The sequence below is a fragment of the Penicillium subrubescens genome, assembly GCF_028828155.1.
Source record: "Penicillium subrubescens strain IBT 31985 chromosome Unknown utg000001l_segment0_segment0, whole genome shotgun sequence".
Lineage (NCBI taxonomy): Eukaryota > Fungi > Ascomycota > Eurotiomycetes > Eurotiales > Aspergillaceae > Penicillium > Penicillium subrubescens.
In genome coordinates, this window is record NW_026643151.1 from 2635874 (window position 1) to 2663380 (window position 27507).

The 27507-nt window shown below is 48.4% G+C and overlaps 10 protein-coding genes across 10 annotated transcripts; 4 read left to right on the forward strand and 6 right to left on the reverse strand.

Annotated features, from left to right (window-relative positions):
- Window positions 1-226: 226 nt before the first annotated feature.
- On the reverse strand, window positions 227-2046 carry N7473_000884 (aldehyde dehydrogenase family protein). The gene is made up of 4 exons (XM_057146824.1): window positions 1943-2046; window positions 1815-1884; window positions 1319-1756; window positions 227-1255 (listed from the first exon to the last, which is right to left on the reverse strand). Exons 1-4 carry the CDS (start codon window positions 1994-1996, stop codon window positions 372-374), a joined length of 1446 nt encoding a protein of 481 aa, XP_057014710.1. The 5' UTR covers window positions 1997-2046; the 3' UTR covers window positions 227-371.
- Window positions 2047-3228: 1182 nt separating this feature from the next.
- N7473_000885 (uncharacterized protein) lies at window positions 3229-3734 on the reverse strand (the record flags this gene model as incomplete). Its single annotated transcript, XM_057146825.1, has 3 exons — window positions 3229-3355; window positions 3432-3576; window positions 3635-3734. The coding sequence occupies 3 exons, from the start codon at window positions 3732-3734 to the stop codon at window positions 3229-3231; spliced, it is 372 nt and encodes a 123-aa protein (XP_057014711.1).
- A 675-nt stretch (window positions 3735-4409) lies between these two features.
- N7473_000886 (putative importin 11) lies at window positions 4410-7909 on the forward strand (the record flags this gene model as incomplete). The annotated part of the gene is made up of 7 exons (XM_057146826.1): window positions 4410-4574; window positions 4638-4738; window positions 4802-4939; window positions 4990-6005; window positions 6062-6534; window positions 6587-6775; window positions 6836-7909. 7 exons carry the CDS (start codon window positions 4410-4412, stop codon window positions 7907-7909), a joined length of 3156 nt encoding a protein of 1051 aa, XP_057014712.1.
- A 1258-nt stretch (window positions 7910-9167) lies between these two features.
- On the reverse strand, window positions 9168-10543 carry exg1 (glucan 1,3-beta-glucosidase; the record flags this gene model as incomplete). Its single annotated transcript, XM_057146827.1, has 3 exons — window positions 9168-9958; window positions 10017-10396; window positions 10473-10543. The coding sequence occupies 3 exons, from the start codon at window positions 10541-10543 to the stop codon at window positions 9168-9170; spliced, it is 1242 nt and encodes a 413-aa protein (XP_057014713.1).
- A 3310-nt stretch (window positions 10544-13853) lies between these two features.
- N7473_000888 (histidine phosphatase family protein) lies at window positions 13854-15544 on the forward strand (the record flags this gene model as incomplete). The annotated part of the gene is made up of 3 exons (XM_057146828.1): window positions 13854-13944; window positions 13998-14151; window positions 14209-15544. The coding sequence occupies 3 exons, from the start codon at window positions 13854-13856 to the stop codon at window positions 15542-15544; spliced, it is 1581 nt and encodes a 526-aa protein (XP_057014714.1).
- Window positions 15545-16257: 713 nt separating this feature from the next.
- N7473_000889 (uncharacterized protein) lies at window positions 16258-17354 on the forward strand (the record flags this gene model as incomplete). The annotated part of the gene is made up of 3 exons (XM_057146829.1): window positions 16258-17027; window positions 17084-17161; window positions 17213-17354. The coding sequence occupies 3 exons, from the start codon at window positions 16258-16260 to the stop codon at window positions 17352-17354; spliced, it is 990 nt and encodes a 329-aa protein (XP_057014715.1).
- A 213-nt stretch (window positions 17355-17567) lies between these two features.
- N7473_000890 (uncharacterized protein) lies at window positions 17568-18314 on the reverse strand (the record flags this gene model as incomplete). The annotated part of the gene is made up of 1 exon (XM_057146830.1): window positions 17568-18314. The coding sequence occupies one exon, from the start codon at window positions 18312-18314 to the stop codon at window positions 17568-17570; it is 747 nt and encodes a 248-aa protein (XP_057014716.1).
- A 2456-nt stretch (window positions 18315-20770) lies between these two features.
- N7473_000891 (uncharacterized protein) lies at window positions 20771-22721 on the reverse strand. Its single transcript, XM_057146831.1, has 5 exons — window positions 22645-22721; window positions 22295-22540; window positions 21405-22235; window positions 21173-21346; window positions 20771-21120 (listed from the first exon to the last, which is right to left on the reverse strand). The coding sequence occupies exons 1-5, from the start codon at window positions 22697-22699 to the stop codon at window positions 21023-21025; spliced, it is 1404 nt and encodes a 467-aa protein (XP_057014717.1). The 5' UTR covers window positions 22700-22721; the 3' UTR covers window positions 20771-21022.
- A 1366-nt stretch (window positions 22722-24087) lies between these two features.
- N7473_000892 (isopenicillin N synthase family dioxygenase) lies at window positions 24088-25206 on the reverse strand (the record flags this gene model as incomplete). Its single annotated transcript, XM_057146832.1, has 3 exons — window positions 24088-24744; window positions 24827-24985; window positions 25042-25206. The coding sequence occupies 3 exons, from the start codon at window positions 25204-25206 to the stop codon at window positions 24088-24090; spliced, it is 981 nt and encodes a 326-aa protein (XP_057014718.1).
- Window positions 25207-25660: 454 nt separating this feature from the next.
- N7473_000893 (S-adenosyl-L-methionine-dependent methyltransferase) lies at window positions 25661-27093 on the forward strand (the record flags this gene model as incomplete). The annotated part of the gene is made up of 2 exons (XM_057146833.1): window positions 25661-26492; window positions 26546-27093. The coding sequence occupies 2 exons, from the start codon at window positions 25661-25663 to the stop codon at window positions 27091-27093; spliced, it is 1380 nt and encodes a 459-aa protein (XP_057014719.1).
- Window positions 27094-27507: the final 414 nt, after the last annotated feature.

Genomic DNA, 27507 nt, shown 5'->3' on the forward strand with positions numbered 1-27507 from the left:
GGATAGCCGGAGAGGTTTCTGTCCAGAGAGGAGGAAATGGCTGGTATGTTTTCCAATTCGGCAATTTGCCTTAATGTCTTAGCTATGATTCGCAATGCCAATCACCAAATATTTGCATGTTAAACGAGTCATTCAGATTTCTACTAGTATTGTAAAAATTGCTTCGATTAATTCAAAACATGAATCAGCCTCTTCACTTGCGTTAAGCATGGTATGCTGGATGCTGGTACAAAGTGAGCTTGATTTGGTACATGTAGTCGATTGCTCTGACTATCCTGACTTGGGAAACTATCTTAAGCGTGATGGTGCCTGGTAAGCTAGCTGATCACTTAACTCGGTGCGACAGATGTTCTACTATTCTGGAAGAGGCCCTATCCCGACTTGATCAAGATAGACTTCTTCTGTACAAAGTTCTCCATGCTGTACAGCAGGCCCTCCCTAGTATTCCCACTCATCTTATAGCCACCAAACGCGGCATCCTTCGCATTGGTCGGACTGGTACAATTCACACCTACTAGACCCGCCTGAAGTGCCCTGGACATGCGCACCGCACGATCCAAATCCTTGGTGAAGACCGAAGCGTACAGTCCAAACTCAGTATCGTTGGCCTTCTGCACCGCCTCCTCCTCCGTCTTGAACGTGTTGATCGCCACGACGGGACCAAACACCTCCTCCCGCATCAGCCGCGAATCCTCCGGCACCTTCTCAAAGATAGTCGGTTTCACGAAGAAGCCATCATTAGCATCACCACCCTGCGTCAGCGATGCATCCTTTTGTCCCACACCCAAATACTCCTGCACACGCTTATACTGCAGAGCATCGATCTGCGGACCGTGCGAAGTAGTCGGGTCCAGCGGGTCACCCAGTTTGACGGCAGCGAACTTCTCCCGGAAAATCGCGACGAACTTATCGTACACACTTTCTTGCACATAGACACGGCTGTTCGCGACGCAGACTTGTCCGCTGTTGAACTGGATGCTGAATTGTGTTTGGGTTGCGGCGGCTTCGAGGTCTGCGTCTTCGAAGACGACGGCGGGCGATTTCCCGCCGAGTTCCATGTGGCAGTGTTTCATGTTGGATTTTGCGGCGGCGACTTGGATCTTTTGGCCTGTTAGACTGGACCCGGTGAAACTTATGCAGCGGATGTCCATGTGTTCGGCTAGGGTTGTGCCGGTTGGATTGCCGTAGCCGGCGACGATGTTGATGACGCCTGGGGGAAGCCGGCTTTTTGGACGAGTTTTGCGGCGAGGATGGACTGTTGATGGGTTAGCGTTGTGCTACATCGATGTCATATTACCTCCTAACAAGGGGTATATACTCACAGTCAACGGTGCCTTCTCACTGCTCTTCAACACAACGGTGTTACCCGCCGCTATCGCTGGAGCGATCTTGTGACTCCACATCACCAGTGGAAAGTTCCATGGGATGATCAGTCCCACGACACCATATGGTTCCTTGACTGTCATGCTCAGTATCCCGGGGGTGTGTGTACTCGCGGTACCTTGCGAGTTCCACGCGGCATCGGCGTAGTACCGGAATATCTCGGACGACATGTAGGCGTCGACGAATTGCGAGATGGGTCGGCCGGTGCTCAGCGTCTCAAGTCGAGCGAGTTCATTGTTGGCTTCGAGGAAGAGCTCGGATAGCTTGCGTAGGTACGGGGCACGTCCGTCGACGCCGAGGTCGCGCCATGCTGGGAAGGCTGCTTTGCCGGCGGCGACGGCGTCGTTTACGTCGTCGACGGAGGCTTGGTGAACTAGAGGTTTTTGTTAGAAGGAGGAGGCTTTTTTGCTGTGGAGGTGGGATTGATATACCATTTGCGACGACTTCCTTGGTGTAGGGGAAGACGACTTCGAAGGTCTTTTTGTCGGAGGACTCGCGGAACTATGAGGAGTCATTAGTATGACCTGTCTCCTGTTGAAGAGATGTTTCCAGTCCGTACCTCGTTGTTAATGAACAAACGAGTCTCAATAGGTTGGGATGCCTCAGCAGCCATGATGCTCAGTAAATGTTGAATAAGAACTTAATTATTGGATCAAATACTTTCAATTAATTCGAAAAACAGACCAAGACACCCTGGCGCCTGGCGTGGGACCAGCTACATATAGGTCGCAGGGCCACCACCACTCTCCCGGACATAGCAAACCATGCATATACCCCATGTTGGCCCATGTCCAGCCACCTCCTGCAAGGCTGCAACCCCCTCATTACATTGTTCCAGAACGAGCCTCGGGACCTAGGGGTGGCCTTATCCGAACCAATGCTGACACCGTTCTTTCTTATGCCTGAGATGATCCTGCCGAAAGCAGATATTGCTATTGTTCAGGCTTCCCGCCACTGTGACTTCCGATTGGATATATCACGGATGAGGTTGTCAGCTTGAAGATTTGATCGACAATAGCCTCGGTGGGGCGGGGCAGCCGACAGATGTGGGGTTTTATTCGCGAAATGGATTTTGATCTTGGGAATTAGGCAAGACAGTTTCTGCCAAGCCTGATGAGTAAACGTAAATGAGCGATTGAAAGACATTATGCTTTAACGAATTGGAGACGTGAAGCCTGGGGTGGCCGACGGCCTGATCCGCCACCCAGAGTCTACGTGTGCCTTGGGTAGTTTCCATCAAGTAGACTTAGGATGATATTAATGGCACGACAAGAGCATTCATGACACGACATACTAAGCCCCTTTCGGTTAGCTCCCGCCCGCCCCCAAAATGTACCCTCGACCCCTACAAAAACACTGCTAAGCCATTAATGCCGCGTTACAACAGAACACCATTTATAAAAGTAGCAGAAACTTTGTAATTACTGATAGTTAAGTAGTCACATACTTAAGGTAGAACTAATATTTAGGCTTGCATAGAGAGATATGGATGTATACCTGAGGCCTCAGCTGTGTTCATGCAGAAGTCGAAGGTACCTTTTTGTTAGTGGGTGGGAGCTAACCCAAAAGGGGTTTAGTTTGTCGTGTCATGAACGTTCTTGTCGTGCCATTAACATGATCCTAGACTTACGGACGTAGCCCGGATTTAAACATGCGCTGCAGCTATGCAGCTTATTGTGCAGCTGGGATCCCTTGTAGCAAGTATATTGCCAGTATACTATTCCAAGAATTGCGGGATGATTATTTGGGTTTTATGAAAGAATTGATAATGTATCATGTGTCGTCAAAGGTCATACAGATAATCTAGTATGTTAAAAGTACAATGTTTCCAACAATGCCTCCAATCTAGTCCGCAATACCCCGACGCTTCATAGTCTGCACATTGATAGTATCCTGATCTCCAGGTCGGTACTCGGATTCCTTCTTGATTTTGTCCTCGGGGCCTCCTGGGCCTAGGTACTGCTCTCCCGTGCTAGTCTATAAAAAGTGCCAAAACTGTTAGTATTGACTTGCCTAGCATGGGGCTTGGCTGACAGGTAATTGCTTACCTGCCACGGTCGTCTCGAGTACCGCCCTCATCCTCCGGAATCTTACGGTGGTCACTGCCAGAGGCCGTTGAGCCAGTGCCATACTTGACGCCACCTGATTGAGGGAATCGCTGGTCGACCATTTCATCAACGCCGGACTCGAGGGCTGTGCAGTTATCAGCATTAGAAATTTGTAGTTCTCGAAAGCGCAGGTCGGTGCGTACTTGAATCACTCTTGCGGCCAAGGCCTTGCTTAGCCTGATAGGAGTTCAGGTCTTTCTCGGCGTTGTAGGCCGTTTGGCGAAGATCTTCGAATTGAACCATTTTGTTTGAATGAAGAAATGTGGAGGATGCAATGGAAATTATGTATGGAGAATCTCAGTAAATTTGCAGATGATTGCAATGGAAATTTGCGATAAGAGTCTTGACCGTCTTGACTTGCGAACTAAATACCCATTATGAGCCAAGCAATATCTTGCATTACCATCGTTACACATCATAGGTATGTCACTTGGTGTTCTAAGACACCGGATAAAGCAGGTAGGGGTATGCCGAGACTACATCTCTCTGCTCCAAATCCGACTCAAAACAAGGATGGCAGCTATGATCAAATCACTAGGGCCCTGAGCAAGATCGCATTCGATGATCACAATCCAGTGACTTCATACTTCTCCACAGCCTGATCATGCCCTAACTACTCCGTACTGACCCTTCTGATCTGGAAGAACTGAGGGTCCAGCCCTAGGGCTGGGCTCGGGCCGGCTGAACTATATTCCGGGATGGATCCTCCATGAGGGGATCAAGGCGGTGAAGCTCCAAGATCAGGTGGGATGCCTTTGTTGACGAACAAGTTGCAAGTCGCGATTCGAACCGTCCTCAACCTCATGGACATTCTGTAACACGCGATCGCACTGCTTACTGCTTGCTCCATCAAGTTCAGCTCGGACAGAGCTTCCATCACCTTCACCTTCTCGGCGACTAACCGTCTAACCGTTCACCATGGTCCCGACGATCGAGTTGCCCGGTGAGGCAAGCCCATTGACACATCGTCATGTGGTGGATGCTTTGGTTCTAGCTGCAAGCTCTACGCAGCAGCAAGTTCAAACCGGAACTAAGCAGTTGGAGAACTGGGAGCGTAAAGCTCTTTACCATGCCATGCTTCAGGTACGTTTGGTGATCCTTTACGCCGAGGCGAGATGCATTCAAGCTAACCTGTGGAATCATTAGGATGTCTTTCTTGACCGATCACTCCCAACCGAAGTCCGATACCTCGCCATTATCCGGTTGAAGCATGGTATCGATCGATACTGGCGGAAGACAGCTACCAAGTATGTCCCGAGCCGAGATCTCCCCGCAAATTCTCCAAGATATATACTAATGTTAGATGACAGCGCAATTTCCAAGGAGGAGAAAGCCCAGATCAAGACAAGAGCTCTGGAGGCTGGTATCGAAGAACCTGCTCGTCCGCTTGCCCTACAGAATGCATTGATGGTGGCTAAGATCCTGCGCTACGAGTTTCCTCATGATTGGTAAGGCGAATCTGACCCATACTAGCTTTGTAAATGCTGACCCAGTAAAGGCCCGATGCGATTACCTCCGTTATTACCTTCCTCCGATCGTCGAACCAACCTCACGCCAACCCGATCCAGCTCCCTCGAACCCTCCTTATCCTTCTACAAATCATCAAAGAGCTGTCGACTGCCCGAATCCAAAGAACCCGCGTACACCTGCAATCAGTCTCTCCCGAGGTCTTCCAGGTGCTGGGTGGTATCTATGTGGACAAGGTCGGCCGATGGACTGGAATCTTGGAGCACGGTGGCTCGGATGAAGCAGCTTTGCTGGAGATTCTCGAACAGAGCCTGGTGTCCCTGAAGGTTCTCCGACGTCTCATCATCTCTGGATTCGAACACCCGGGCCGTGACCAGGATGTACAGAAGTTCTGGGAATTGACTACTACGCATTTCAGTCGGTTCCTTTCGTTCCTGGATGGTTCTATTCAGTTGCCGCAGTCGGTCCACACGGCTATCGAGAAACATATCCTTCAATTGTCGAAGCTGCACGTTGAGATGGCGAAAACACACCCCGCATCCTTCGCGCTCTTCGACAACAGCATTACCCTTGTCAACTCTTACTGGTCATTGGTCGTCAAGTTGAGCGAGAACTACGTGAGTCTCGGCGCCGATATTGAGACGGAAGGAAAGTCTCTTTTCGAAAAAGCTGGCCTTCGGGCTTTGCTTCTTATCAGAGCCTGCGCCCGGATGGCTTTCAACCCGGTTCAGACTTTCAAATATCAGACCCCCGAGGACAAGACGGAGCGCAAGAAGGCCGTAGAACGAGTCAAGACACAGCTGTTCACCGAGGACTTTGTGGTGAATGTCATGGAGCTGCTTGTCACACAATTTTTTAGATTCCGAAACATCGATTTCCAGGAGTGGGAGGAAGACCCCGAGTCATGGGAGAAGAAGGAAGAGCAAAGCACCGAGGCTTGGGAGTTCTCGATTCGCTCATGCTCTGAGAAGCTTTTCCTTGATCTGGTCATCCATTTCAAGGATCTACTTATTCCACGGCTGTTGCACGTGTTCTATTCCTTTGCAAGTAAGTATTGTGTTGAATACATGAGGTCGAGTGGTTGGCACTAACAAAATGTGTAGCTACTGAAAACCGCAATGTGGTTCTGAAGGACTCCTTGTATTCGGCCATCGGTCTGGCAGCAGCCAGTCTCGAGCAGCACCTGGACTTCAATAGCTTCCTTGAGAAGACCATGGTCCCCGAAGTCCAGATTCATGATCCGGAGTACAGGTTGCTGAGGAGACGAATTGCCGTCGTTCTTGGCCAATGGGTGCCTGTCAAGCCTGGTGAACTGAACCGAGATGCTGTGTACCAAATCTTCCAGCACCTGCTAAACAAAGATGATCCGCTGAACGACCTGGTCGTTCGTATTACCGCAGGTCGCCAACTGAGCAAAGTTCTTGACCCCTGGGAGTTCACTCCAGAGGGTTTCATGCCCTATGCGCAGTCCATTCTTGGAAGCCTAATGGCTCTTGTACAGGAGGTTGACGCAGCGGAAACGAAGATGGGGTTGCTGGATACGGTTCGGACGGCCGTGGTCAAGATGGAGAACCATGTAAGCTTTATGAGCTTGCACATGACCCGAAATTCATTTAACGAATACTCAGATCGGTGTCTTCTCGGACCAAATTCTCTCGTTGCTTCCACCGTTGTGGGAGGAGTCCGGCGATGAACATCTCATGAAGCAGGCAATTCTCACCCTGCTGTCGTCGTTGATACACTCTTTGAAACAGGACTCTGCACGATACCATGCGCTTATCCTTCCTCTGATCCAGAGCTCCGTCCATCCTGAATCTGTAAGTTATGCCCAAGAATTGACCGTTGAAATCTGGATAGCCCGTCCCTAACGTTGCTAGGATACCATCGTCTACCTTTTGGACGAGGCATTGGAGCTTTGGACGGCTATCATCATGCAAACACCCAGCCCTGCCTCGCCCGAAATCCTTTCCCTCCTCCCCGCCGTACTTCCCATTCTTGAACAAGGAACAGATGCCGCGCCTCAAGGTCTCCAAATCATCGAGTCCTATATTCTGCTTTCGCCGCAGGCAGTACTTAGCGACGAGTTCCGACTTCCACTCCTTGTCGCTCTGGAGGCTCTTCTCCAGTTCACGACAAAACAACGCACCGGTGTTGTTGCTCGCCTTGTCGACATGATGATTCGTGGAGCGGAAGCCGTTGATGGTGGAAGCGAGGCTACCTACAGCGCCATCTCGCAATCCCTTCTCGACAGCTCCTTCCTCCAATCTCTTCTCAAGGGTCTATTCACCGCTCACGAAGCGAGCCAAACTACTGGCCCCAACCGCAAGACTTCATATGTCGTCGGCGTCGTCGAAACGGACTATTACTCCGTTCTCGCACGACTCGCCTTTGCAAACCCGACCATTTTCGCATCGGCTGTCGCCGCTGCAACCAACTCCACCCAGGAACAGACATTCCCCTGGCTACTCACTGAGTGGTTCTCGCACTACGACAATATCGGCAGCGTTAACCACAAGAAACTGCATGCTCTCGCCCTGACACAACTCCTTACCCTCCAGGGCCCCTCATCCGACTCGTCGCAACCCGCACCACCTCCCGCTTACATCCTCAGCCACCTGCAGTCGTACCTCACCGTCTGGACCGATATCATCATCGAGCTGGCGGAAGGTGGATCAGACGAGAATGCTGACTACCTGGTCTGCTGGAACGCTCCCGCCGGCTCCGCCACTGCCCAACCCGAAGAAGCCGAGAACGAGGACCCCGAGACTCGTCGCCGGCGCGAGTGGGACAACGCGGATGCGATCCATCGCTTCCCGATCCGCGACTTTGTCCGGCACCGGCTGCAGGAACTGATTGTGGCCTGCGGTGGTGCTCAGCGGTTTCAGGAGGAGTGGCTGGTGAATGTCGATAGTGAAGTGGTGTCAGCCTTCGGTGCTCTGGGTCTGATATGATGTGGGGGTGACTGCTGAGGGGTGTTCACTACACGCTCAGATTCAACTCTTTTCTATCACACATATGCATCGCATTAGACGCATGTCTCTTGTTAGACCGCAAGACTGGGAGAGTTTGCATTTTATGCTAGACATTCTTAGTTTCATACCCCAATCTACATGAATTACGGATTAGCTGCTGGCTACGAAGACTAGATCTGTAGATGTCACACCATTGAATGATATTCGTAGTCGCCAACAAGAAATAGACAAACTACTTCAAGGATAGGTGGAAGAAGCTGTATTGCAGACGTCAGAGCTCAATATCGGCTCACATGAGGATCGCTCAGGCATATTCCGGTAGTAAAAAGTCAACCCCATCAGTAATAATGAAAAGAAGTAGCAATTTTGGATGACCTGCGGTAACTGCGATTCTCATAGAAAAAATCAAGCAGTTGTTCAGCACCCGAGATAAAATTATGATCCAGACTATGGTTTACGAGGTGGAGCCATGGTCCTCCGACCATCCATCACACTCCTCCAAGCCTCCTGCTCGGTAGCCTTCTGTGACCAAGCATCAAGTGTCTCAGGCACCAAACCAATTCGACCAACATCACGAATTCGCTCAACGAATACAATCGTATGCGCGTCGAGCGCAGACGGCTCCTGCATACCAAACATCCAGGGACCATCACCAGCGCCATGATAGTTCTCTGGGTTCTGAAAACGTGCTTTTCTGAAATCTAGCCTGCTAGGATAGGAATGAAACTGCATGTCAGGACATGCCCATTTTGGTTGGAATGGCAACAGTATATTATCATGACGTCTGAAACCCAGTAATGGCAACTATCTAGTTAGCACAAAGAATTAGGTCCCGTCAGACCCATCACAGTCATCCTGACAGGATAATTCATGCAGCATTACAAATTGATAGCCCCCTTGGCGATAATATAAACTGTTCGGCCCGGGGAAATTGCGAGAAATTCCGTTCTTTGTTCTCCGAGTCCAAAATACAAGACAGAAACACGTTCAGTTGAAGCTCAATTAACAAAAAGTAAGCATTGGATTCCTGCAAGCTAATAAAAACGTGTTGACCAAGTCAACAAAAACTCATCGTCTGCAGCAGCTAGGAGACGATAACCAGCCTGCATGAAGCAGGACCCGAGCTTCCCACAGCGATGATGAAGAAAGAAACAAACTCCGAGCACCAACTACCAATAAGAATAAAGCACGAACCCAATAAATAATATAAAGAGCAAAAACAGCATCATCTCCCTCTTTAACACTGGCCGGGGAACTGGCGGCTAGTGACCGGGTTGGGGAAGACACCCCCGGCAAGCTGCATCTGCATGTCCCACTCAGGGGCACCCTCGGTCTTCCAGGTCCAGTAGAGCCAGCCATTGCCCTTCTCGTAAGCATCCAGTTGACCCTCGATGAATTGGCGAATGTTGGTACGCTCGTCACCGGTAAGAGTATCGATGTTGCCGACAGCCTTACCATCACAGCTACCGAGCGCAGTGCTGCCCTGGTAGGTTCCGTCGTAACGAGAACCAATGCCCTTTCCATTGAGGTACTTGGCACAATCCGTCATGGCTCCAGTCCACTCTCCGACAACCGTCCACTTGTCAGTGTGGAGAACGTGATCATTGACGAAACTGCAGGTATTGCCGACATGCGAAGCGGTGTTCATGGCAAGCAGTCCGTTGTCAAAGACTTCGTAGTGATGAGTATCCATCATAACGTAGTAGAATCCGGTGGACTCGCTCATGAACCCGTTCCAGGACTCGGTGGGCACAAAGCCATCATGTAGGACAACGGTGGTGTCCTGAGTCGCCTCGCGGGCCACACCCCAGGAATCATAGTAGTACTGCTTGAGGCCATCTTCATTTACGCCACCAGGAATGCTAGGCTCGTTCAGAGCTTCAATGGCAGTGACTACATCAGCATCACCCCCGTATCGCGCAGCAAGAGTCCGAAGGACGTTCTTGGTGCTGTCAACAGTGTCGCCCTGCTGCCAGGTGATGGCACCACGCTTGCCGCTGTTGTCAAAGCCATTCTGAGATCCAGGAGCTGTAGTATCCAGGTCAGCCAAAGTCTAGAAAACGCAATGGAACTCGTCTTGACTCACCACCGTGCAGATCGACCATCACCTTGAGACCAGCAGCACGAGCCCAGCCAACTGCGGAATCGAGGTACTGTAGCTGGCCGTCGACGTACGGGTCACCCTCAAGATGCTCCACAGCCCAGTAGCCGATAGGGATTCGAACGTGGTTCATGCCAGCGGCAGCAATCTGGTTGAAGTCCTCCTGGGTGATGAAGGAATTCCAATGCTCCGAGAGAACTTGACGGCACTGGTCGGGTCCAAGAGTGGCGCAGAGTGACCACTCGTCCACAGCTGCGTCGCCAACATTGTCGAAGACTGATGGTGTGATCCATGGCTCCAATACCAGCCAGCCACCGATGTTGACACCACGGACCTTTTCAGAGCCGTAGTCAAAGGCGATGCCACTGCGAGGAAAAAGTTGAGGTCAGTGTGTACTCGAATGGCGATAGAGGTATGAAACAATTGGCTAACGCCACTCACACTGCCGGAGAAGCTAGGGCAGCCACCAAGCTTAGCCCAAGCAGGCTCTTCTTCAAGAACAGAGACGACATGTTGATCTTCCTGGGCTAAAGTCAAAATCCAGAATCCAGGAGGCTGGGCTTTGGAATGAGTGCAAAGGATAATTCTGTCAAATGGCATGGAGATCGACGGCTATAAGTAAACTCGCGTCGATGCTTTGGCTTCAAGACGGCCGGATGCAGGTGAAGGGCAGCTGGGGTGCTCGAGAACGGAAATCTCCAGAGCTCATGAGGAAGAGGGACCACTCACATCTTGTGATCAGCTTGTTGATCTTTGCTCCAGTTGATTTGGCCAACCTATCCACAGTTTCCGAAAGAGGAAGCCGACCTGGCTGAAAACAGTGGACAGTGGGTCCGGGTCCCCCTGGGGTTTCCGGGGTTGATAAATCGGACAATGGCTTTCTCGGTCGAAGGTCGTATTTGATCTCCTTTCTCCGGGGGATTTTGACAGCTGGTGGAGGTTTTGATCGGACAATGGGCTAGATGGAGCAGAATTTGGGGTCACAATGGGCCCAGACAGTCCACACCGAAATGTGAGCTGGCAAGGCAGGAGCAAAAGGGAGAAGTAAGCTGCAAGACAAGCAGTTCCTGGGTCGTTAGGAGTTTTCAATTCGTTACCTTCTTTTCGAAAGAGATCGAGACGAGAAACAGCGATGCCATGCGACCGTCCCGGTGGCTGCAGTGGTTACCTTTTGGTGATATCCCAACTTGAAGTATAGTTCGTATGCTCGGTATTCAAAAACTCCATATCTTCAACGAATCAATATTACTCACACAATTCTTGGCTCGATAAAATCAAGTTTCATCTTCACTAAAATGGTCCCAGCTTTGATTTCTGTACGCCATAATGACCTGGCGATGTCCGTTGCCCTGCCGAGCGGCGGACTGCCGCTTTCGGCCAAGCACTATGGCAGATCCACCACGTGTTGGAGATGCGCCCTTGCGCATGGTAATTAGAGATAATCTGGGCCTAATACTTTGGCTTTGAATTTTCCTTGATCAAGTTTTTGAATGGTTCATCAAAAAATTTTGATGTCTGATCGAGGAACATGGACATTGCTACAACCAATGTTGTATAATACAATGTACTTTGCATGTAACTCCGACCGGGGGAATTCGGCCTTAGAACTCTTTCGGCTTCGCTTCGAACTAGGATATCCCGATTATCTTTTACTAGTTCATATTCTACAGTAGTCTAATGTGTCTGGACCCAAAGTATAGATATTTCGGGTGCTTCCGACGTGGGGTAATTGGAAGTTCTACTTGTCTATCCGTTTCCGGCAATATGTGCATCTTCCCCTAATACAAATCCATCTCGCATTAGTTGTGATCTGCTAACACATTGTCAATGAAGGACCAAAATTACAAGCTTTCGATGAATGGGCCAGACAATGATGGATCAGAAACTGTGACAGTGACCTGGCGAAACCCCACAAATTTCCTGGTCGAGTCAGAGGCAGCGTAGGAGTCGCCGACTGTTTGTAACGCTAAGATCGCAAAGAATGCAGCCCAGGAATGCACGTGTCCTACGCCAATCCACTTGCTCTGGCGGTTAAGTTTGATCTTAATAATGACGTACTTAGATCAGGTGGCTATGAGCCTGTGCGATCAATTGGCCTACTAGCCGACCTGCGCTGGTGGCAAAGGCCTTCCAGACATTTAAGTCATTCGAGGCCAGTAAATATAGAGAAAAATTCGTTGGGATGATCCAATGCTCTACTCTGAAGATGATGGACAAGCAGTGTCGCTAGTTCATAGACAGGGAATGCAATAGTCCATTCATTCGTAGGCGATGTTAGGGAAGCTTCTAACAATGACAATCAATAATAACAGTGAAAGAGGCGGGCAATATTCCCTCAATCTCTGACATGCCCAGTGTCATTGATATCATCGTATTCTCGGAAAGGCTTGGGAGGTGTCGCGCTGGTCATTGTACATTGCCATAACGGCCGTCTCTTATCATCATCATCCTTGTGCCCCGAAAGCTGACCAGTGATGCTGTGTATGACTCCCCGATTGTGGAAGATAACCAAGTCTCCTTTCTCAGAGCGATGTGTGTAGATACTTTCCGCTGCATAGATGCTTCTTTGCATCTCATAGACTACCTTTCTCACTTGCTCGACATCATCCATGGGATGAGCAAGGCGAAGCTCCGCTCCAATGGTCTCGGTATCGTTTCTGAAGGTCTGGAGTTATCGGAGGATCAGCTCCCTCCCTTTGGGAATGACAAAATCAAGGTATATCCAATGGAGTGGAAGAACCCCCTCACCGGAAAGCTGGCAATGATGGTCTATCAAACTTTGTCCGAAAGATTCATCTTAAAGATGGCAGCATTCTCGATAATCCTTCCGAAATTCGCGACCGGCTGTATCAACTACAACGACGTGCGATTTATCCCCAGTATGTTTATACTCATGACTGGGAAGAGGGCGACCCCGTTTTTTTTAATAACCAGGGAGTGATGCATTCCATTGTCGGCTCTTTCAAGGACGGCGTTGAAGTGAGGTTGTTCAGGCAGTGTAATATGGCTGCAAGTCGCCCACCATTGAGTCCTGAGGGTAGTTTGCAATAGCGATCGATATGGCGCAGAACAAGTAAAGGGCATCCAATGTACAATAGATACTGTTCTGGATCAGCTCACACCAATTTCAAGACTGCAATTTATTCAATTGGCTCTTTTTACCGAGATGACTGGCCAGTAAACAACAAAATATACGAATACGCTGCCTTGTCCGGTATAGTCTGGTCAATTTATACCCGATATAGTGGTTCGGCTCAATCCGACGGTGAATTTGCTCTAGTCCTGCCTAGCTTTATGCCAACAATTTAGAACATTCTTGGGCCATGCTCTATGTCTTGCATACACATCGGTGTGAAGTCCGCTACTTTCTCCTTCTGCATCAACTGCACAACTACTGCCCAGTTCTATACTCCGGTTGTCGCACGCTAATAGGGCGGGAGCTAGCTCTTCGCTTACAGCAACGGAAGGTGCTTACTGGCTGGCTGCCACAGTGGCATCTCCACTCGGCGCCGCGATAAGATTGCTTTGATCCCACGTGGTGAGCTTAAGGGTGGTGATTGCAGCTTATTTGACATCTTCATATCCGGGTCCTCAACTTTCCGACCATCCGGCGAACACCATTATGCCACCAGCACTGCCGACATATATGCGATCCAATCGGATGTCTCAAAAGTATACGATGCAATACGATGACAATGAGCAACGATGTATAAAACCCCAGGGGTGAGGCGGGTAATGGGATGTTGAGTCCAGGCGTGTCAAGCAAAGCTGAAAGTAGCAATGACTATGGATAGGCTCAAGTCAGTGATTCTCTCCGTAGCAATGGCCACTGCCGTTGAGGCAGCTGCTATTAACCAGAGAGCTACTCCAACTCAGCCTGATTGGTTCAAAACTTCGCCCGATCTCTACACTGGTTAGTGCCGATGATTTGTATCCAAACAATGCAGCCTAACATCTGTTATCCAGGGACTGTCGCGACCGGCGCTGCTCCTTTCCTTGCTGAGATTAACCCCGCACCTTTTGGCGATGCTACCTATGCTCCTAATGCTCCATTGGAGACGTCGGAACCAATTGATGGTGCGAAGGGACAGAACATCTTCCACCTCATGGGTGATCTGAGGTAGGAAGAATCATATCATCAGTCATATGGGAATATAGCTTACATTTTGTTCAATAGCCCTTATTTCTCGCCATCTGAGGGCTTCGGTGTCGATGAGTACCCCCTGCCAAAGGGTGCTAATATCACGCAGATGCACATGCTTCAACGTCACGGTGCACGATACCCCTCATCGTCGGAGGGCCTGGACTCTTGGGGTGCTGGTATCGTTAATGCCACCGCTAAAGGAACTGTTTTCCAAGGCAAACTTGCTTTCTTGAACGACTGGTCATACAAGCTGGGCAAGGAGATTCTTGTTCCCCAAGGTCGTCAGGAACTGTTTGACGCCGGTGTCTTGAACTACTACAACTACGGCCAGCTGTATGATAACACTACCTCCAAGCTGGTGGTTCGTACCACTCTGCAGTCTCGGATGCTTGAGAGCTGCGAGAATTTCTTGGCTGGCTTCTTCGGTCTGAACTGGAGGGACCATGCCAGCATTTTGGCCACTATTGACCCAGCTACCACTGGAGAGATCACTTGCACCAATGAAGCGACAACCATGATGCAGACAATCCAAGTCCCTGTAGGTACTTGGATGACCACTTATCTCAAAGACCGCACTGCTGAGCTCAAGCGTCTGACGGGCAACTACAACTGGACTGTTACCGATACATACCACGCACAGGCTCTCTGCCCTTACGAGACTATCAGTTTCGGTTACAGTGAATTCTGCCAGCTGTTCGACTATGAGGATTGGGAGAACTTTGCGTATCTCATGGATATCGAGTTTGCTGGTCTTTCCGGCTTCCACAGCCCTACTGGTCGCGCCCAGGGTATTGCCTGGGTTGAAGAGTTCCTGGCTCGCGTCGAGGGTCATCTTCTTGACGTCCCAGCAGACAAAACTGGTGCTAACATGACTCTCGACACCAACCCACTCACCTTCCCTCTTGACCAGAAGCTTTACCTGGAGTTCACCCATGATGCCAACATCGTCTCGGTCTTGACTGCATTCAGTTTGACCCAGTTTGCCGATGCTCTCCCTCTCACTGGTCCCACCAAGAAGCAGCAGTTCCATACCAGCCGAATTGTTCCATTCGCTGGACGTCTGAACATTGAAATCATCTCGGCGCCGCACAAGGTTTCAACCAAGCGCTCATCTAAAGCCACCAAGAAGGGTGACTATATTGCCGGCACCGCCCCGACCAAGTACGTTCATTTCATTCAGAACCAGCGCACCATTCCACTGCACTCCAGCTTCGACGAGTGTGAATATCGCGAGGATGGCTGGTGTGAGCTGTCAACCTTTTTGAAGGTCCAGAAGCAAAGCTTGGACAACGCTCAGTATCAGTATGCCTGCTTTGGCAACTGGACTATGAAGAGCTGGGGTGCGGTTAACAACGGCGTGCCTGCGTAAAGCATGCATAATTTTAATCCAATCAAAGACTGCCTCGCTGCAAGTTGAAGAAAATTCCATAGATATCGCTCGCTACTAGTATGTACCATTATGTACCATCACCCGAGATAGAAAATATAGCTCGTTTATGTTACGAGGTTACTACCAAAGATTTCAATATATGCTATATTATTTAACGAAGTGACTAAATCCAAGGAAAGGAGAAGGAGAGCTCTCTGTGGAGCTAAAGAAGCTTAAGTACTATCAGTAGAACCCGACCCCCGTATGCTCTCTACCGGCTTTCTCCTTTGTATCCTCGATATAGTGCAGCTTTACTTCAACCACACTATCGTTGTACCGGGTGCTCATCTGTTCAAGTGGGTAGACTTGAGTTCTCACATGTTTTTAAAACGTGTATTCCAGATACCGACAATGTCTAAATTGATAAGATCAAAGATTCATAACTCATGTGGGAGCTATATGGGACGGTAACGTTTGTCAAGGGCCTGTTGCGTACGGAGTTGAGGCAACTTAGCGAAGGTTCTATTTCAGCATTACGTCAGGTAAGACGGTGAAGGATAAGCAGCAGAACGTCTGTTTTTGATGTTCATCAATAATTCTCGGGATTCCTTCCTTTTATCCACCTCATACGATTACGAATCCCTTCAGTTTTATCAGATCTCTTCTCTATCATCATCCCCCTCTCAAACCACCCGTTCACCAGATTCTTCACCATGAGTGAATTCGACTCCCGTTTCCTCCGCCGTCTGGTAGGGACCAAGGTCACCACCTTTCTCGAATTCGACCCCCTGCAACAGCCGTCTGCTGTTTCTTCCTCCGCGTCTGCCGCCTCTCTCTCTGCGGCCCCACTTCGGGCTTCCCCACCCGGAATCTCCCCGCTAGCCGCCTCGCCCCCTTCTGCAGCCTCGCCGTCGGCGGTCTCGCTCGCTACGGACTCTGCCGCAGCGGCCACGCTTAATACGGCAACATCCACAACGGCCCCTTCCATTTCCTTGTCTGGTTCGTCCCCGCCAGAGATTGGTTGCTCGTGGATAATCACGAAAAAGCTGTCAGAGAGGGCTGTTCACCTCACACAGGAAGACGTTGATATGGGCGGTGGGTCACCCATGACTGTAGGTAAATTTTTATGCTGTCTAGAGGAGGACCCGACGCGAATGGCCTTCATGCGAATTTATTATCAGATTCCCATCACTGGCACTGAGGACGCTGATCTGGCCACACTAGCCCAACAAATCCAACCTCCTGAAGTGTGTGGTGAACTTGAGGCGTTTAGGCTGCTAATGAGTCAAGGGTGTAGCTCTGTCCCACGTTTCTATGGCTACTGCGAAAAACAGCAAGGGGAGCATGACCTTGTTCCTGGAGGCTTTGTCAAGTACGTTGTGTGGGAGAAGGTGCCTGGGGAGCCTCTTACAGAGGAATTTTTCTGGAGCTTGGATCCTGGTACACGAGAGGATATCCGTGTTCATTTCCGTGCTGCCTTCGAGTGAGCTTACGCAAACCCAAGATAGTAGACTGGCAGAGCGCTAATACATTTAATAGAGAGATGCTACGCTGTGGTGTAAAACCACAGATGTCTAGAATCTCCAAGATCATTTATGATCAGTCCACCGGAAATGTGTACGTCAAGGATCCTACATATATTAGAAACACTTACTAATTGCTCATGAGTCTAGTCGCATCTCAGGCTTCCGAAGAGGATGGCCAATTCGTGATAAATTGGAATGGTCAGACACCCGTTATGTCGAGTACAGGCTGGCCAAGCAACACCACGACAGAGACTGGCCCTGACCCGCGGAAATGGAAGTATTAAAAAATCAGCCGTGTTGTAGTTAGTGAGTCTCAGAATGAGATTGAATCGCTTTTCCCCTTGAATGTCTTCTGCAAGTCGAAGGTTTCATGTATCTGAAGAGCTTACTTATTACTTGTAGCGGATACGATAACGTAGATTTAATCTCTAGAGAAAGCACCCAATGATGATCGCCTGTTTGCAGATGAGAACGAGGTCAGTAGAATTTGTTCCACACTATCTCGGCATAACCCATCTCGGCGTGGTGTTGTTGACTACTCCATGATTCAACGCATCGCACCCTACATAAAAGAAACATTGCCTAGCGGAGACAGCATGGGGATTCGTCCGGTGCCTGTCGTAAGTGTCAGACCACCGGACCACGGGAGAATACTCGATCCTCCATGCCCCTTGGCTATCCACTAGCTGTCTGAGAAAAATTGTCTCTTCGTAGTTGCTCATAAATCCATACACACACCCTAGCCCCTGCATATACTTGATCGGCTGAGCAAGTATTATCCTTAGCTGGTCGATGTCGTTGTATTTATCTTCTGGCCAGTGATCCGCAATCCATGGCACCTTGAGCTCTCCAGCGACCTTCACATGGTGATTGTCGTCCTTCAGGATCACATCAGGTGTGCCACTGAAGGTAGACTGTACGCATTTGAACTCTGCAAAGCGTATTCCGGTTGAGTGTGATGTGAAGACAGAGTTGAGCACGTCGCCAAAGTGCTTGTGGAAACGGCCTAGAAGACCATGTTCATCACCAATTTCGACATTTCCCTGGGCATAAGGGTCTCGTGTCTTAAGTGTCAGGGCTAGGGTCTGACTGCGAAAAGTGTAATTCTGGTGTGCCGTCTGCACAGAGCTCAAAAAGCCCTGCCATGGCTGAAGGACACCAGTAAACTCGAGGTCGTGTAAGGCGCTGTGTTGTGTATGGTATGGGCCAAGTGGGAGCTGCGGCGGCGCGGACGCGATCAACATCTCGGGCCGGTATGGAGCGCCGGACGAGACATCTTGAGAGGGTCGTTCTTGACGTCAAGGCTATTAGCATCATCCTCAGTGAGCAGCGTATACTGACACAAATCACAGAGAGTACTTACGGAGCAAGTATTAAGCGGTAGGAGCTTGACTTTAGGGCTAAGAGTTGGATTTCGTCGAGCAGGGAGAGAGTGAAGACGATGCAGGGTGATGTCAGTCAGTTGGGACAGTTGTTGATCTTGGCCAAACAAGCAAGAGCGCGTATCTCAGCTGGAGGGACGAGACTCTGGCGATGCACCTTACTAGTTGTATAAAACCTATATCACGATAACACAAGAAGAATATATAACCAGAATTCGACTAATAACTGAGTTAGGATACGAAGCACCACAATTATTAGCACCAGTTGTAGGGATATAGCGTATATATACGGTGCCTATGACGAGGTACGGACTAAAAAGCATCTGTTATTCAGTCTTATTGCTCAAACAGGAAGGAGATGTATCCTTGGTAGGGAAATAGGAGCGGGGTGAAACACGAGGCCTATGTAACCTCTGTCAGGGTGTTCCCTGCAGGAGTTCGTACACGTACTAATACCGAAGCCCTAGGGAACCTCCACAGAAAGCCTGCCGGCTTATTAGGTCCGGGAAGCTTAAGGCACTAACACTTGGGAATAACCTTATGCTAGGGTATATCATAACAATTATCCTCCCTCTAAGGATCGCTTGCCCTCAAGCGAGGTAAACAGACGCGTAAACAAGCATAAAGAGTAGCAGCCAAATAAGGAAGGAGCGTATAGGCTGAAAGGGGAAGGTCAACACTAGGGGGTTGCCTAGTGGAGGGGCAAACAAAGGAAACGCGTTCCTTTGTTGACATCGCCAACATCACCCTCTCCTTTTCTTCTTCCTCCCTTATCCTCTTCCATCCCCTTTTCCACACACCTCATCAACACGCACCCTTTCGCTATCGTTTTACCATCTATTCGCTCCCGAAAACCTCACAATGCCTCCTAGAACCCGCACCACTACTCGTCCTCTTCTAGACAATCCTGTTTTTATAATAATTCTCTAGTATATACACTGTCTGCGTACTGAGATCGCTGAGTAGGACGTAACTCTAGGCTTGCCTTTCGCTGTCGAGTGTGTTCGCGATACTAAGCCAAAGAAAGGCGTCGCCTCCAACGGCAGAAGAATGGTTATCTTCCCGGTTTTTTCAAAGGACAAGACAAAGTTCGAAACAAAGATAAGAAGCTTCCGGGGACTAAAGAATTACACAAAGAAGCTCTTGATCTTTGGCTTGAGTAGGTTGAAACTACCAAAACTTGATTGAAGGAAAGGCTGACTTCTACCTAGCTTCACAACCGACCCAGAGAACGGATATCAAGATTACAAAACATTTCAAGGTTGCGACCCTCCAATTCATGTAACACTTTCCCTACAAAATACTGCAAACACGCCTCAACAGATACTTGCCTTCATGAAGTACCCTCATATGCTATTGTATTTTTGGAATGGACACCTCTTCAAGATTAGAGAAATGAACTTGTGCATGAGGTGACTCTATTAAGAATGAGGGAGATAATTATTACGGCCTAACCTAGATATTAGGGCATAATATGTAACGGGTCAGACCCGCTTCTTACTATATGGCCCTGCCATATAGCCCTTCCCTACACTTCCGTTCTGCCACCGCCTTACCCGCTTCTTCTATCGCTGTTCCGCTTATTCCTTTCTTCTCTTCTCTAAGCTTTTTGTAAACAGCATGTTGGCCTAGTTAGATTGAATCAAGTCTTGCTTCAGCCCTTCGCAAAAGATTATAACCTATTTACGGGTTATAGCGTATTCTATTAGCGTCCAAGGGTAGGTTCTACTTTATTTAATACGGAAATCACTAGGACGCTTAAATTATTTGTTTGGAGAAATATGAATGCACTCTTTTAGAGATTAAAGCCATAAATATCCTCATTAAACGCTTCCTCGATATTACGTGCCAGGATGGTCAACGCAGAGCTTCTCCTTTCTTATCTTTATCACTTGCATCTTAAACCGCTTGGCCTTTTCCCATCGGCCTTGGTTCCAATATGCCATGGCCAAAACCGCTGCTTAACTCTAGCTTGTACTAAGCTAGCGGGCGCTGATATAGCTCTACGATGTTGGGGTGCTTGTATACTAAGACCCTACAATTTGTGTTATGATTGAGACGATGACAAGATAGACGACCCGAAAATCGAGCAAAACCCAGATTAAATGACGCAGAGGTAGCATCTGGGTGGCAAAAGCACGATGGCATAAGAAGAAAATCACTTTCGTAAAGAACATCCATGGAGCTTTGGAGGGAAATAAAGGGAGTGAGACAAGCTCTAGGATGATGGCATATGCACGACTACCCACGCGCTGTATAATTCGGAGATTGACAGCCAAACTGGTAAGCATGCCTAATATAAGGCCCAAATCAAACTACTTTAGACTATATCCGGTCACATGGGTGTGTATTATAAAATGCCAGGGATGCATCATCACTAAGCAGATATCTCAAATATAGTAATTGTCGCCAATATAAATGGCCATGCGTTCAAATCAATGTATGCAGTACGTTTTGAATGGCATTAATGCCGCACAGGTGCTGGGCTGCCGGTTTCAAGGAACATTTGCTTGCAACCATTAATATTCTCGCAACAAGTGTAGGTTTCCTGATTTCAGAGGCGCAATCCTTTAGACGACAGTATTACCAGTGAGAGCAGACCGTTCAACTTTGGACACGGAGCTGGTATTTCTAGCCGCGGTGATGGCAACAAGGAAGAGCAGAGAAGCTGCAGTTGTAAGTAAAAAGCGTTCTTGATTTGGGAAAATACTCATACACACCTAATATAGAGTTCATCTCATAGTATCCGAAATATTCCACCAGGGCACCAGATAAGAGAGGACCAACCAACAATCCAAATGACCAGCTCATGTTGTACGTAGCAAGTGCTCGAGAATAACCTCCGTTAGGGCCAAATATTCCGGGGGAGGCAGTTTCGAGGCTATCAATGGCAACTGTGCATATTTTATCAGTAATTGAGCAAGGACAGTCAGTCATACTGAAGGCACGTACAGGTCAATTCCATGCAGCCAGAACCAGTTAAAAGAGAAACAAGACATCCAATAACTAGAACACATATTGGGTAAATGATCTCACCCCGACCACCCACTGTGCTCCACTCGAATCGAGGGTCTCCCGCCGTTCCAAGTAGCCAGAGGCACGGTGCTATGAGTAAGAAGCCAGCGGTCGTAGGATACCGTAAGCCCATAGAATCCTTTAACCAACCGACTAACAGGCTCAGGACAATTGCCGGACCTTGCAGGGCTACAAACAGCAAACCGACAGGAAACTCGCCCCATCCGAAGACTTGTTTCACGTGCAAAGTGAGTGTGGTTTCGAAAGAAGTGATCAAAATTGAATGAGCAAAGGTGATGGCCACACCAGCAACAAAGCTATAGTGACGAATAGCGATAGCATAAAAGCCCCACAGACTCATTGATTCCGCATTTTGACTCGTCTCGGATGGAGCTGGAGCATTTTGTAGGAGGGGAGCCTCTTCCAACAAGGATGAAGTGTCTTGAGGCTCTGGTCTATGACTCGTCGGCCGGTCTGTTTGATCGTGTGTCTGATGTTTTTTGTCGATCATGAGCAACCGGAGAATAATGTCAATAGCAATTAAAGTAAAAACCCCCGTCCAGGCTCCCCACCAACCGCCAATCTTGAAAAGCGTACCAGCAATCACTGGTCCACTAGCCGTACCAGTAGAGGTGACTGTTGCAACCAGGCCTGTTATCTTACCCATATGACCAGGGCCTAACACCGTGACTAAAGTAGCTGTTCCTGTGATCCATAATGCATTACTTGCCACTGACTGGAAGACTCGCGCAATGAAGAAAATCACAACTATAATCGAAGTTAGCTGGTCTACCGTCTGAGTTGAGGGTTCACAAAAATCAACCTACTTGATGTGGTTAAAGATGAAAAAATGGAACAGATTAGGGTAATTACTAAAGATCCCAATAGAAAGTTTCTCTTCGAGGACGTCTTTTCTATCATTTGACCAAGAGTGGGACTTGATACCATCGACACCACTGCCGCCGTGAAAAGATACAATGATGTAAACCCCTGAACATCCGATGTTTTTCTTCTCATACGCTCTTCAAACAAATATGGCAGTAGAGGAACCATGAAGGCATATAAGATCACATCTTATAAGAAGGTTTGTGAGCTGGATAGCGAATGGTGGGTTTTCATTTTTAAGAAAGGAAAAAAGAAAAAGAAATATAAAAGAGGAAATCTTTTAGACACGTACCCGCGAATAACGCCGTTATCAAGGTTACCACTATGAATGGAGTAGATGAACGCATAGTGCCAATAAAGTATTTTTGTAATGATGAATGCAGGCTTTGTAGTTCGATCGGATAGTGGAGAAATTTATATAAAATTCCCTACCCCTAGGGCCCCTTTGTTCCCCCCTTTCCCCCCCACCCCCCCCCCCCACCCTTCTTTTTTTTTTTTTTTTTCTTTTTTTTGATATCGGCAAGCTAGGGGAGGAACATCTTCCGGGTAGCCTGTAAGTGATCGCCAGGTCTTTGCCACCTGGTTTTCAGGGCCCGAAATTCTCCGACCCGAAAGATGTCATAGGTATATTGTTGACTTACTGGCAGGGTCTCAGCAGAATGTTTTATTTTGCATCAATATGCTTTTATTTTATTTTTCTTCGGTACTTGAAATACAAGGCAATCGCAAAACCTCACTCCCAGATGTGCGGCTTGATTTATTGTGTCTCTCGCAGAAGAATTCCCATGTTAATTTTTTTTTTTAAATAATATAGCTCCTGGCATGATCCCAATTTACAGAGCGAATATCAAGGGTGAGATTAAAATGCCAGATGATATTGGACAGAATTGTTCGCAACTCTGCGTTGGCAAGGCTAATGAAAACACGTCAGTTATTCGGCCAATGTGGTGGCAATCATGCAAGTGTGAAGTTTGAAATAAACTTTCTTCCAATGCAAGCTCGGGAACCGTATGAAAATGGCTGCAACGCTTCTCGCTTATCATTTTGGAACATGTCTGTCTCATCACCCTTCATCCACTTTTCCAGAAGGAAAGAATAGAGACCGAAACCTGTATTCATTCGTTAGAAGCCCCGCATACGAGAAGGTGAGGAACTATATACACCGCCTATAGGACTAGGTTAGTTTTAGTCCTAGTTTCAAATAGTTACCTCTACTAGTATGCTTTTGAAGATTGGCTGTTAGTAAAGATTTGGTATAGTGAATCTATTTAGATATTGAGTTAGATCGGTGCCGACCTATATACGTACCTACTCTGCGGGTTAGGTCAGCCAGTCTAGGTAGTCATTACCTGAAATCGCATCTCTAGAATCATTAGACTTTCAACAAAATGATCTAATAACTGGATAAGACTTATGATGAGTAGAAGGAATCAGAGTGAGTGAATATCGCGAATTCTGTCGTCTACCCATATTGAAAACTGTATTGTTTTCATCCTTAGCTAGGTGCTTGACTGATCGGATAAGGGGTGTCACCGAATTACTATAACCATTCAGAATAGGAGAAACGGCTTTATAATCTAATACAGGGGTGGCAGCTTGCTAATAATATGATTCTATTCCCATCTCGGAAGTTCATGTGCTTGTTATCGCCTTTAAATACCCTGCCCCTCGTTCCGCCACCCAAAGGTAAGTTCCTCAGATGAAACCGCCGCATGCTATTCATCTCCTAATCAATTTAATAAGTCTGCTCCGTGCGCCGGCGTTCAAACTCAAAGGTTGTGATCTCATCGTACAGAGCGGGATGATCCTTATCTACGAACGACGGCAATGGACCAGCGCTCGTGCTGCGGGCCGTATGCAGGAAAAAAGCGAGTGAGAATCGTTCTGGGACGACGCCATCTTTCTGGTTTGTGTCCGGCATGACCACTCGATGGAGCCCCGCTTTGAGAAAGTCGTTGGTCCATCGTTGCAGAGTTCCTCCGGCATTGACGATGATCTCATATCGGGAATTACACGGAATTGGGAGGAAGCCAGATTGGTTGATGTTGTCCCAGATCTGGAGTCCTCCCACCGAATCCTGCACTAGGAAGGTGAGGACACCGTAGTCTGCGTGTGGCCATAAACGATTTGTCAAGCCATCTGTCAGACGCTGGACGGGCAAGGCAGGGTAATGGTTGAGTCGGAACTGGCTCGCATGGCTCTTGAACCGCGACAGAAGAGAGTCTTGCGGCTGATTGAATCCCATTTCCAAAGCTTCCATTGTACGCAAACCAAGTTCTTGACATTTATCAAAGTACTCTTCCACGGACTCTTGAAAACCGGGCAGAACATGGGCGTCAGGCCATTTGTTGGGAAATTTCACGTCCTCAGCTGCACCGCAGTCGAAGTGTTGCTGGTTTCAATCGCGGTTGTCAGTATCGAGAAAAACCTAAGAGACGAAGAAACAGGAGGGATTCAGATATCAGATAACATACCTTAGCGTCTTCGAGATTATCGTGACTTATATTTTCCGGACTGTCCAGCGTAGCCGATTTCTCAGACCCGACAGTGCTCCATCCTCGCTGCAGAGTAGGGCCGGGGATATATGCGATCTTCTGCTTCTCCTCCGGTGGGAGCTCAAAGAATTGCCTAGTCTGGAGATTTGAATGATTGAGCCTTCCCCCTACGCCTCAGACTTATAGTGACTTACCTTTTGGAAAAGGTTGTCAATGCACTCATTGGATAGGCCGTGGTTACACAGCTTGACGAAACCAACGGCCACCAGCTCATCGTGTAAATCTTTAGCGAAGCTCTGACGCTCTTCATCGCTACCAGAGACCCAGTTGCCGAAGTCCAAAGTTTTGATCGGATCCATGTTGACCAGATTGGAGGCGGCCGCAGCGCAGAGATTATGTCAAAGCACGAGAGATGGAATCAGACAGATAATATGGCGCATCGTGCGTTATTCTTTATTGACGATGGTCCCGCTTATGCATCTCAAGTATCAGGCGCCTTGGGAGATCAGATCGCTATTCTACCCTGTAAAGTGCGTCTGCAGGAAGACGTCATCTTGCATGATTTTCCGCGTGTATTCATCCTGCATTTATCTGAAATGCAAAGTATATCCGCCTGCAGGTGGCGCAGCTGAATGCAAAGATCTATAGCGGTGTATCATTGAGATTTACGTAAGAGTCTGATCACTTGTTGCCTATCCCATACTCGTCTCTTCCATAAAAGGGCTAGAGCTAAAACAAATGTGTGTTAAAGTCGTTTCCAGTCCTTTCCCTTGAATTGTTTACTTGAATATCCGACATTACAGAACCTCAATTATGACGGCACAAGCAGAAAGTCTGTTCAACAGTCTAGGGGCCCATTATGAGGCCGCTTTTGGGATGGACCGGGAGTTGCAGAGCTTTATTAGGCTTGTGGCCAAAACCATTCCTCCTCGAAGCAGAACACTAGATGTGGGATGTGGAACAGGCAAACCGGTGTCTGAGATACTTGCGTCTGCCGGTCATGAAGTTCACGGGATTGATATATCGGAGGAGATGGTGAAAATCACCAAGTCTCAAGTTCCGGGCGAATTTCAAGTGGGTGATATGAAGACGTATCAGCCGTCGACATTGTTTGATGCAGTCTTTGCAATCCGTTCTTTGTTCCAAATGTCGGCTTGTGATATGTGTTCGATGGTTATGCGATTTTCTCAGTGGATCAAGGTCGGGGGATATGTGGTTCTGGGAGTGACTCCCAGTACCTCTCTGGCTCCGAAAAACACGACGTATGATCCTACATGGGACTGTACTTGGATGCTAGATAAACTGTGGATGGGGAATCATGTCGATGATTTATTCCTATCCGAGGAGCGTTGGTGTCAACTCCTCCGAGAATCCGGCTTTATCGTCGAAATAGAGCCAGTTTCTTACCTCTTCTCTCCGGCCAGCCAGGAACATGCTCCTGAAGCCCACTACATCGTGCTGGCGAAAAAGGTCGAGCCGGAGCCGCTTTTGGGACCATATCCCTTACCTAGATGTCTTAAACCGTTGGAATTTCAGGACCGTGAAGACTTCTTTGCTGATCGTCTGGTGAGCAAAGATCTGGAGAAACTGGTTGAAGATATCGGCGACAGTCCGGATATCTTATGTATCGGAAAGGACCTACTCAGTATGGCTTCTGCATTTACCGCTGCTATAGACCTTGGTGCTGACGAATGGCAGATGGGCATTTCCAACGCCGCAAAAGTCGATTTGTCGACCATCCGATTGAGGATTTACCATTTGCCCCAAGAACCTTTCAGACGGTGCTTGCATTATGGCAGATGGACTATGTGTTGAACATGGAAAGAACCATCCAGGAAATAACCCGTGTAGTGGGTGGACCAAGTCCAAAAATTGTGATTGTCCAAGGAGGGCCGTATAACGAGGTGGTGAAACTTCTGACTTCTGTCGCTCGTTCTCTCCCTGTTGGCCATCAGGGTCATATCCTGCACTCGACCAGAAGGTACCTTACGAAATACGGATTCGGAAATATCACTGTGCACCGTATCGACGCAAGCTATGAGTTCCAGGAAGCGAGCCTTCCTGAGCGTTGCGCCGCCGCTGCGGATTTCCTGACCGGCATTTGGCATAGACAGCATCCGCAACGCGAAAAGATTAAAGAGGCACTCGTGGAACGGCTGAAGCTTCTTTTCCGAGCCGATGCCCACTCAGTCTCTCACGGAATGGTTGCCATTGTCGCACGCCCATCTCTGGATCAAGGTAATTAGCGAATTCGAAGTTGGATACATCAATAAGAAATACAATTCGATTAATCTAGAGATCTGTTATCAAGGAACTGTTTCTCCCTTTCAACACCTGGCAATAAGAACATGAAGTCCTCTCCTTAGTGTCGCTAATGCATAAGGAATGTGACCTTCGGAGCGACACGTGAAGCATACACAAGGTAATGACCATGAACTCCAAACTGTAAACCCCCCACCCTCTTTGTCTCTCACTTAAAAGCCCTTCCTGCATCACGAGATCATTGGCAGTGAGGCAGAGTGGGTATAGCCAGATAGCAAACCCTCAACGAGGATCATGAATTATTTGGAATCACATTTCTCCACCCTCTTGCGTGAGAGCTATGGATGGGCAGCGCGGGAAGGTCGGTCAAGGCTGGAAAAAGTCAACGAATGCCAGGT